Here is a 10432-nt window from a genome sequence, read left to right as displayed (position 1 = left end):
GCTCAAGAAACTGAAGGTTTAAATATATATATTTAATCTATGTTTTACAAAATGATGAACAAATTTTAGTTAGAGAGATTTTGTACTGTGTCATTCTTTTCAAATACGATGTTTTATAATCAAAATCATGATACTCGAACTTTTCTAACAATAGATGATTTTTGACAAACTACTCTTAAAGAAGGGATATAAAGATTGATATTTTGATTCTTTTTCTTCAAGCGAAATAAATGGACGTTTTAAATACAATGATTTTTAAGAAAATATGAAAAAAAAATTTCTTCACCAATGACTTGACCAATGTGATCCTCAAGATTCGACTATAACGTCTGAGCTGGGTTTAGGGGGTTACAATAATAATCCAAGAAACATACCCATAGTAGGTCAGTCAAATATGTTGTTCTCTAACACATACTCATGTATTGATTTTGACATTCTTATGTCAATGACAACAATTTGTCATCAATCAACTACACATTAGTCTCAATGCATTATTGTTGTCCAAACCTTCAATAATACTAGACAAAATACCTTTTAACAATAATCATATTTCTTAGGAATTTATTACAATTCAGTTTATTTATATACACAGAAAAAAATTGAAATTATAATGACAACGCTTTATATTAATAAATAAGGTAAAATAAGTATGTAATTACAGTTATCTCATGATTGGTATTTGAGAATACTATAACATCTTTGTCCTTGATCTTAAAATGCACTATGAAATGGATGTTGGGCCATGGATGTTGAGGGTTAAGTAGAAAGAATTTGGTTGTTTCAAATTGTTCTTGAGAGAAAAGAGAATAGATTGTTTGATATGATGTATATAGACTCTTGTTAAATATATTAAAAAATTGAGTGACTAAAAGCAAAACAAGTGAAATAAAAGCGTGGTTAGTGGCAAAATCATTGTGAGTGAACTTATTTTTATCGAGTGTGCACCATTCTAGACTTGTTGTAGCACTTGGGGGTTCCCCGACATTCTCCCCTACTCAATCTAATGGCGCGCTTGTTGCTAGGGGAATTCCGCACTTGATCCCTCGATCGACACCTTCTATCTGAGTGACTCCTCAGGCCTTCAGGCCAAGTCTTCTTGACCGTTACTGCACTTGGAGAAACCATCACTCTCAGTTCTTTTGCCTCCATGATGTTGGCGCTCTCTGCACTCTTTCCATTGCACTTTTATATATGAGGGGTTGGACTTCTTTTCGAATCTACTTGCTTTCACATTCTCTCATGCTGCCCAATTGATCTTTGCCTTATGACACGATACCCATCCTTAACACTTGCGGCTTCACATCGTGCTCATCCTTGAAAGCTCTAATGACGACAAACCTCCGCACTCAAGGCTCTGGATTGCTTCCACTACATTTGACTTTAAACTTTTCCAGTCTTCACGATCACTAATAACTTAGCGTTCGTAAGGTTTTCTGTGACCCATCTCTCTCAAGATTGCTTCGAGACTCCCTCTCTCTCGTTTGCTGGTCTAGTTATAATAAAAAGGCAACTCAATTATTATGTTAGTAGGCGGCAGAGTCAAATTTAGTTTTATTAATTAAAAGAAAAAGGCAACGGTGTGTTTAGCAATTACTTCACCGCTCTTTTTTGACTTAGGGACACGCGTTTATGTTCGAAGCTTAAATTATGGTCAAAGGGACCTTCCTAGTCCTTGTCTTTACCATGTTTTTTCAGCTTTATTCTTTTCCATTCACCAACCAAAATACGCCACGCCCTCTCTAATATCCATCCCTCCTAACTCACTATTTACGATACCTCCATGTCTCTCCCTTCTGCATTTGCAAATGGAAACATAAAAATAAACAACTCAAAGATTAAAAAAAAGAAAGAAAGCGTGAAGATCGGGTCTAATCTGGGTTCTCTTGAAAGATTAACCAATTCTTTGAATCTTTTGTAGTCTCCCTCGTGTATATATAAATCAGCCTCAAGAGAAGAGAAAAGAGCTCCGCAATTCATTTCATCTTTTTTCCTTTTTGTAACAACTTTTTTTTCTAAAGGTATATATATTTAAACTCTTGTTGTAGTTTTAGTTGTCGGTTTAGGGTTTTTTTCTTTCTAAAATTTCAATCTCTTTTTATCGTTTCATGTGTGTAATTACAACGAAAAATACCCCAAGGGTTAGGGTGGAGTGAGGTGTGATTTTGGAATCTGTTACTTTTTCTTTCATTTTCTAGGGAAACCCAAACAGTGTGTTCTGTTTTACTTCAATTTTTCTTGCTTTTTTCTAGGCACTTTAAACAGGGTTTTATCTGTTTGGTTTTAGGTGTAGGAAGTGAGAATAAAAATAAATTGTATGTAGTGGTGAATTTGAGAGGTTTTTTTTTTTTTTGGAAAAGAAGGCAAGGGTTTTGATTTTGGTGGATAATTTTGGAAATTGAAATGCCGGAGGAGGAGGTGGTAGAGATTAAGTTTCGGTTGTACGATGGATCAGATATGGGTCCATTTCGATACTCGCCTGCTTCAACCATTGCTATGCTCAAGGAAAGAATTGTTGCTGAATGGCCTAAAGGTTTGTTCTTCCATTTTCTCTTTCAAAAGTTATGTGTCTGTTTACCCCAAAGCGTAATTTCTATTTCATATGACTCAAGGGTGTTTTGTTTTTAATGTTGGGTCCTTGGGATGCGTTCATTGGTTTCTTTGTTCCCCTTACATTTGTGTTTTTTAGTTAGGGTTTCCTTGATTGATGCTTCAAGATAATGTGGTGGCGTTTCGAAGTTATTTTCAACATATGGCATTTATTATAGTTTGCTTGTTTAAAAGGGTTCTTATATGGAATTTATTATAGTTTGCAATTTTCAGAAATAGTGGGTTGTCCTCTCTGTTAAACTCAATCCAACACTTGTTTGCAGCAAATACAAACTTCTCTGTTAAATAGGCATAGATTGATGGCAAGCTTTAACTTATAATTGGTAATTAGTTTATACAAATCTCATAGCGTACTAGTCTTGAAATAGATTGCCACCAATATGGTTTTCTCATAGGAAAGATCTCTAGATGTTAACAGCTGCACCTGTTTATGGATGCTATAAGTCAACTTTTGTTACATATGGAACATGTACTGTTAATTATCGGATGGATGTCTAATGTATATTCATTTTCATGTGTGGATGAAAACTCTTTCGGATAAGGTTTGGCATAAAATATCTGTTCTATCCTTCTTGTACGAAGGATTCCTTGTTTATTCATCCTGGTTTTCAGCATTCAAATTGCTTGGGTTGCTATTACTTAATTGTTGCTATTTCATTTGACAACCTGCTCGCATTGCTGACTATTTATGTTTTGTTTGTCTCCTTATTTGATCTTATCGTTCTTCGTAGTTGTGTTAGATGATATATCTATGCTATCAAGTAGTCATACTCTTGGCAATACTTTGCATGTCTTTATATTTGCCACCGCCTTCAAAGACATTTGCCGAAAATCCTATTTGGTCGATAATTTAGGATGAATCCGACTATGGATTACTGGAAAGAATTTGTGGAAAAGGGGTTGGACTATTTCCTTTAAAGTTTTGTTGTACTCTCTTTAATTTTTTGACTTCATTAGTGTCGAAAAGTATAAATTAGTTAGCATTATCAGTATACCTATTATCGAGATGTCTAAACTTTGAGATGTTGTGTTTGTGCTTTATAATGTTGGATCTAATATTGTTTTCTAATATCTTAGATAAAAAAATTGCGCCTAAGGGAGCAAATGACATCAAACTGATAAATGCTGGGAAAATTTTGGAGAACAACAAGATTGTTGGCCAGTGTAGAGTACATTGTGGTGATCTTCCTGAAGCAGTCATCACCATGCATGTTGTCGTGCAGCCGTCTGTAACAAAAGTTAAAACAGGTATTACGATTTGTCCGCATGCAAGTGATTTTATTTGAGACTCGAAAGAGGTTTGAATTGGAATGGATGGTTTTTATCTTGTATATGCATGTTATATATGCTTGAATTGGAATGGATGGTTTTTATCTTGTATATGCATGTTATATATGCTTTCTTTCCTGCATCTGCTAAATGTTATTGTTAAAATGTGATTATTTTCTGTATATAGCAGAAAAGAAGGTGGATGAGCCTCCCAGGAATAACTTATGTTCATGTTCCATAATGTAAAATTGTTTGGTCTCGATTCAGAGAGATGGTCTCCCCAGTTCCTTGGGTCTGCTGTGCTATGGACCGTGGTGTGCTGGAAAAAAAAAAGATAATTAGTAAAACAGTGTCATTCCTCATTGTTTGTCAGGGCATTTTTCAGAAAGGATGATATTAAAATGGGTGTTTCATGTATTTGGTAGCTACCCTTAATTTTTATTTTGTTTTGTCTTCATTATTTGTTTAATGGAAAGCTAATGGATTCATTGACATACACAGAGCCGTGATCTTGATGCTGTCTTGTTATGTCAAAAATGGTGTGTATGTATGATTAAAGTCAACAAGATTGAACAGGGAAACAGTTATGGGGAAGGGAAAATGGAGCCTAGAATTTGATTAACTTAATGAGAAATTAACAAGTTTAATTATCATATAAATCAATAATTTTAATCCATGTCGAACCTAGAAGCTGATCAGAGCGTCGTCTTGCAAATGGTTCCTCACCATTTTCACCAAATCTGATGAACTCTAAGAAAAGATTGTAATTTACCAATAAAAACAAATTTTAAAAAGCCTGGCAAGATGAAAAAGGAACATTCATCGGATGTAAACACCACAAAGGGATGATGAAGATGATTCAACATCGCCATGCAGAAGCAGCAAGAATGGCTCTATCTTGCCACCCCAAAAGCAAGCAACCTTTATCTTCAGTCAATCGATAACCATCACAAGAATATAAACCCAGCAGGATCTTTGATTGAGTGACTGCATTGGCACTTAAGGGCACCCCTTTGAACCCTTTTCCTTCCATTAATTTCCTCCATTTCTCCAGCCTCTCGTGCCTTTCAATCCTCTCACTGCCTTCACATGCCACTATGTTTCTTATCTCTGGTGCAAATATGTACTGCTCTACTTTGGCTCTTTGAGCGGAATCCGGAGGAAAAGTGGCATCCAATGAGTCAAATATGGCTGAATAATAGTGCAATGCCTCGAGGAAACGGCCTAAGAAGTAAGGTCCATTATGGCTTGCTTCTTGTTCAACAAGGGTCACGATGTTAGGCGCTTGGTTACGGATCATTGCCAATAGGTTCCCAAGGAAGTTCCCAGGGACTCGGTGGAGCGTGTTGACGGCATTAACGGCTAGAGCCTCACCAACTCTCCTGTTGAACATGTGGGGCTTTATATCTTCAAGTTTCTCCCCAATTGGGTGGAACTCAAATGGAATGTGGAGGGAGTGAGCTAGCTCAGTCAAACTTCTCCCTGTCTCTTTAATGGCTTCCATGGAAGGTCCAACCCCTGTTATCCTCAAAAATGGAGCTCCACTGGGTCGGGCAGCTAGAGCTTGCATGAAAGCTGGCCATTGATAGCCTTGGAGGATATCTAAGTCAATCACATGAACACGTTCTTCAGTTTCGAAGGCCTCAAAGATGGCTTGATTAGCAGTGAAATGTGCAAATTTTATGTAGGGACATGCTTGGTAAACAATTTGGTAAATCTTGAGGACTTCCAAGGAGTTTGATGGGAAAGGAGAGTATGGTTTTGGAGAAGAGGAGGTGCTAGGACTGGTGGTCATGGTGGCGGCAAGCCTTGCACTTAGGGCTTCAGTGAAGCATGAGGCAACCCTTTGCATGGAGTCCCCAAGGGGAGTTACCACTCGATTTAGGTGATGTATATATTTTCTTGCTGACAGGTAATCCTCTTTGGCCACTGCTTCAGCACATGCTAGGAGGAGGTGGACCAATTGAAGTCCACTATCTTGCTCCTGTCACCCAAATTTAGATTAGACTTAACAGTTTGAACTAAACTAAAGAGATTCGTTTTTAACTTTATATATATATATATATATATATATGTGAAAATATCCATACATCATCATCTCTTTTAACTTTCCTTTTTCAAGTGCAGAAAGTATCCTCTTGAATAATCATGGTCTAATTATAGTTTTAGTCCCTCTACTATGTTGAAATTTGGATTTAGTCCCTTGTTTATTTTGACATAATTTGATCCCTCTATTAGGTTAAAATTGATAATAGCCTTAGTTGCTATCCTTAAAGTGTTGAAGCATGTAGTCAGGGTCCATGAGAAAATTCAATTTACCGTGTTCAATCAATAATAAATTAACATGTCAGCTAAATGTTCAAAGTTGTTATCACTTTAACTCAAGGAACTAGTAACACTATAAAAGTAGATGGGCTAGATTATTCCAAATTAATGTTGGTGGATTTAAATCTCACATTTCAGCATAGTAGAGGGACTAAAACCAAATTAGACCGAATAATCAATGATTGGAAAAATGGAAGAAAAATAGCAAGAGATCTCAAGTACCTGCTCAGGGCCAATAGGAATAGGAACCATTAAGGTATGGCCAAGGTTCTGGTGCTGCTGTTGTTCAGCTGCAGCTGCTGATATTTGCTTTTCTTGTTGCTTCTCTTGTTGCAATTGTTGGGATAACGGTGCTCTTGAGACACAGTTTAACTGATAGTGTTGCTCCTGGTCCAACTGAGACGATGTCGTTTCACTCGCAGAACCGCAAAAAGTTGAAGAGTTTGGCATTGAAATGCAATCCAACATTGATGGACCTGTAGTTGGCATCTCAAACATGTTATTGGAAGTTCCAATACCTGAAATCTTTGTTGTTTGGTACTGATCTTCATAACCATCATCCAAGAATTCTTCTATAGCAGGCAGTGAAAGACTCTCAACCTGCATGAACTGATCGTTAGGTGAGTTAAACACTCTATGAAGTGGGCTCTGCCCTTTCCCCTTGTTGCCGCTGCTGCTGCTATAGGATCCGAGCTGAGGCGAAAACGGAGGTGGAGAACACCCTAAGATACTCTGCCCTTGCATTGACATAACATTGTTGAAGTTATAGCTTGATACTTGTGGAGATGGTAAGTTCCTCACTGGAGATGAGACCATGAAATCAGCATCAAAATGATCAGAGAAGAAAGTTTCCCAAATAGAACTGTCTGGGGATTGAACCTCAACATCACCATCCAACTCAAATTTCACTGCTGGGAAGTTGAGGCTTGGTGGGGTTAAGCTGTTTTGCTCCATATCACAAGATGGAGGAGCAATTTTCTTAGGCTCAACAAGTGACTCACATGAGTTTTCACTCTTGATGGAGCCCATGCTACCACAGAGAGAATTAATCATGCTCATTTTTCACTTGGATCACCAATACAAAAAGTACCCAAAAAAAACAAAGGGTGTATGTGTGTATGTTTCTTTTAAGAATCAAGCTCTTTTTTGTTTACAAAATTGCTCTCTCAATACATGGTTTAACTAAAACTATAGCTTTGTTAGAGTGATGTTAATGTTATGAGAAAGAGCTTAGAAACACAGCTTCCTATCTTCTTATTTCATAAAGGGAATTTGTCTCATTGGAGTAAGGACAGATTGCTAAGCTGAATTAATGTGATTGGAGGTTTTTTTTATTAGTAATCTACCCTACCGAGCTTAACTTTTTGTCATTTGGGATTACTTAAATACCACAAGACAACTCTGAGTTGGCATTTATGGGACCCATTTTTTCGTGGGCCGGCCCATCTCATTGAAAAAATTAGACCCTTTGTTGATGCATATAAATGGAATTGGTAACAACCGTTGAATCATGACAACGTTTATTTTTTCTTTCCTTTGAAAAAGACTTGAAACAATGCACAATCTTGTGAAAGGGACTGCAACATTTGCATAGCGACAAAGGGATGCATAGAATTCTTTTTAACTTTTACACTAACGTTGATGCACCACTATTATTGCTCCTCTATCAGAGCATTATTATGAGCAAAAAATGTTACTTTAACACTATCGAGGGTTGCCTTAGCTGTTTTCATCTATTGTAATAGTATTGATTTTTTTTTTTTTATGTCAAACAGAAAGTTACAATCTCATATTCATCCAAAGTAAATAAGAAAAAAGTAAAGATGATAATATGACATTAATCATATCGTTTTATATAGATTTTTATGTATCTATCATTCAGTATATTTATATTTTGTAAAATGATTAGATATTTGATAATAATCTATTTGAATTAGAATTCGGATAATAAGTGATATTAATTTTATCAATTATTTTATATTAAACGTTATAAGGGTAATTAAATAGTTTATGAAACGAAAAGGATTTAGCATAAAACAAAAGTATTTAGTGACATTGTAGGTAACATGGTAAAATTCTTCTTCATTTTTGTATTTATTAGGTTTTTGTTTTTAAAATAAGTAAAATAAATTCTATACATTCAAAAACCAGTGAATAATTATTTTGTAAGAATTGTAAAAAAGAAAAACAATAAATTTACGAGGTGGGCTTAATGAAATGATGACATGATATTTTTAATCTACATTGTTGCATTTAATCTGGTTTGATTTCACCAAATGCAATGATTCACATTCAACTACAATGGATCTAATAAACATACTACATCATTTAAAATGTCATTTCCACCTTAGAAAGTTATCATTTCTTTTCAATTGTTACAAAAAATTGAATCTTTTGCACTTTCTTCATTAAAAAATATAAATTTAGTGTAATATGTGTTGCATGTAATTTTATGTTTATTTTTTAATTTTTTAAATAATATATTCGTTTATAATTTTTAAAAAATATATTTACTAATTAAATAAGAATTGATTTAATTTATAATCAAAATTTATTAATTTTAAAAATAATTAATAAAATAAAATAATATTTTAAAATTTCACTTACAAAAACCCATTATTGTAATATTTGATTATCTTTAACATAATATTTCACAACACAATAATTAATAACATTCACAATTATGTAAATATTATGAAAACAAAATAATAGTAAAACTATCTAATATTAAATAATAATAATTAAACATCTCAAATAATAATAAAATCATACATTTTTTTGTGATGGAAACTAAACTTATAAAATTATGCTAAAATATGATTTTTTTCGTAATCCTTTAGATATTATTTTAAATGAAAATGTCTTACTAATATATATCTTTATAGTGCTAATTATTAGTTTTAACTGTATATAACTATAACAATAATTAAGTGATAATTAATCTAAAATCATAAATGTAATTTAATATGGAGTCTAATTAAGTGATAATATCTATTACATTGATAATAAAAACATTACTAATAAAATAATTATAATTATTGTATTGTATTGTATATTTAAATATATGGAAACATAGATAATACAATATACTAATTCTTAATTGGTTGGTTTTTTATACTAATTTCTCATATAGATATGAGTAATATTATTTCTTGAGTTAAGATTTATGTTAAATCGAACAATTTGATTATTTACAATTAGTATTTATAAAATAATAATACTTAATTTAATTATAAATATATTTATTTTCTTTTGAGTTTTGACATATGACATATAAATTGAGAATAAAGAAATAAATTTATAAATTATAGTTTAGATTATCAATATTAAATATATAATGTTAATATCATATATTTTATTTTACTAATTATAAAATTTAATTTTAAAATTATTAATTATTATCATATTTAAAATAAAATCATATTTCCATAGAAAAATTGTATCTATTTAATTGAAAAACGTGGATTTTATTATTTTAATTTACCGGATTATATTGAATGCTTTTTAAATTTATAATTTTATTAATTAATAACATATTATATTATTATTTTTAAGTATAATTTTAAAAGGTAAAACCAAATTAATTAAATTTATATTAATAATATATTTTATTAATTAATATTTAATTAATATTATTTTTATTATTATCACGTAGTAATGCTAATAAATTATTATTTCAATGTAAATTTAGTAATATAATTAAAATAAAATATATTCTAATCAATTCAAAAAATTCAAACTTGTGATTTTATATATATTAGTTCTCATGTCATGTTAAATAAAATATTTTTATAATTTTAAAATATATATTTACTAATTAAATGACAATTCTTTAATATATAATAAAAGTTTAATAATTTTAAAAAATAATTGAGAGAATAAAATAACATTTTAAAAGTAATGAAAATAAAAACGTGAGAAACAATCAATGATAAAATATTAAGTAATTAGATAAAATAACTTCTCATTCTTATATGAGTCAAAATTTCACTTAAAAAGAACCATTATTGTAATACTTTATTGTTTTTGACATAATATTTCACAACACAATGGTAAATAACATTCTCAATTATGTAAATATTATTAAAATAAAATAATAGTAAAACTATTGAATATCAAATAATAATAACAAAACATATCAAATAATAACGATAATTATACATTTTTGTGATGGAAACCAAACCTATTAAGTAATGCTAGAATATGATTTTTCCAATAATTCTTTACATAT

The 10432-nt window shown here is 31.9% G+C and overlaps 2 protein-coding genes across 3 annotated transcripts; one reads left to right on the top strand and one right to left on the bottom strand.

Moving 5' to 3' along the window:
• The first annotated feature begins 1727 nt into the window (after window positions 1-1727).
• Window positions 1728-4372, top strand: LOC105798477 (membrane-anchored ubiquitin-fold protein 4). Of its 2 annotated transcripts, none has more exons than XM_012628553.2 (3): window positions 1728-2530; window positions 3685-3855; window positions 4067-4372. In XM_012628553.2, the coding sequence occupies exons 1-3, from the start codon at window positions 2401-2403 to the stop codon at window positions 4120-4122; spliced, it is 357 nt and encodes a 118-aa protein (XP_012484007.1). In that variant the 5' UTR covers window positions 1728-2400; the 3' UTR covers window positions 4123-4372. The 2 variants fall into 2 exon arrangements, with proteins under 2 accessions (XP_012484007.1, XP_012484005.1); XM_012628551.2 differs by having other exon boundaries at window positions 1729-2530; window positions 4064-4372.
• A 131-nt stretch (window positions 4373-4503) lies between these two features.
• LOC105798476 (GRAS family protein RAM1) lies at window positions 4504-7523 on the bottom strand. The gene is made up of 2 exons (XM_012628550.2): window positions 6424-7523; window positions 4504-5860 (listed from the first exon to the last, which is right to left on the bottom strand). Exons 1-2 carry the CDS (start codon window positions 7258-7260, stop codon window positions 4736-4738), a joined length of 1962 nt encoding a protein of 653 aa, XP_012484004.1. The 5' UTR covers window positions 7261-7523; the 3' UTR covers window positions 4504-4735.
• Window positions 7524-10432: the final 2909 nt, after the last annotated feature.

The sequence above is a fragment of the Gossypium raimondii genome, chromosome 9 (assembly GCF_025698545.1).
Source record: "Gossypium raimondii isolate GPD5lz chromosome 9, ASM2569854v1, whole genome shotgun sequence".
NCBI lineage: Eukaryota > Viridiplantae > Streptophyta > Magnoliopsida > Malvales > Malvaceae > Gossypium > Gossypium raimondii.
The sequence above is the reverse complement of the archived record's forward strand: the minus strand, read 5'-3'. Positions and strand labels throughout refer to the sequence as shown.

What these genes read in the sequence shown, in the direction of transcription:
- LOC105798476 (XM_012628550.2), bottom strand. Translation starts at nt 7,260, where the DNA reads ATGAGCATGATTAATTCTCTCTGTGGTAGCATGGGCTCCATCAAGAGT. An exon ending in TTCCTATTGGCCCTGAGCAG is followed by an intron (nt 5,861 to 6,423) that starts GTACTTGAGATC and finishes TTTGGGTGACAG; the next exon opens with GAGCAAGATAGTGGACTTCA.
- LOC105798477 (XM_012628551.2), top strand. Translation starts at nt 2,401, where the DNA reads ATGCCGGAGGAGGAGGTGGTAGAGATTAAGTTTCGGTTGTACGATGGA. An exon ending in TGTTGCTGAATGGCCTAAAG is followed by an intron (nt 2,531 to 3,684) that starts GTTTGTTCTTCC and finishes CTAATATCTTAG; the next exon opens with ATAAAAAAATTGCGCCTAAG. An exon ending in TGTAACAAAAGTTAAAACAG is followed by an intron (nt 3,856 to 4,063) that starts GTATTACGATTT and finishes TTCTGTATATAG; the next exon opens with CAGAAAAGAAGGTGGATGAG.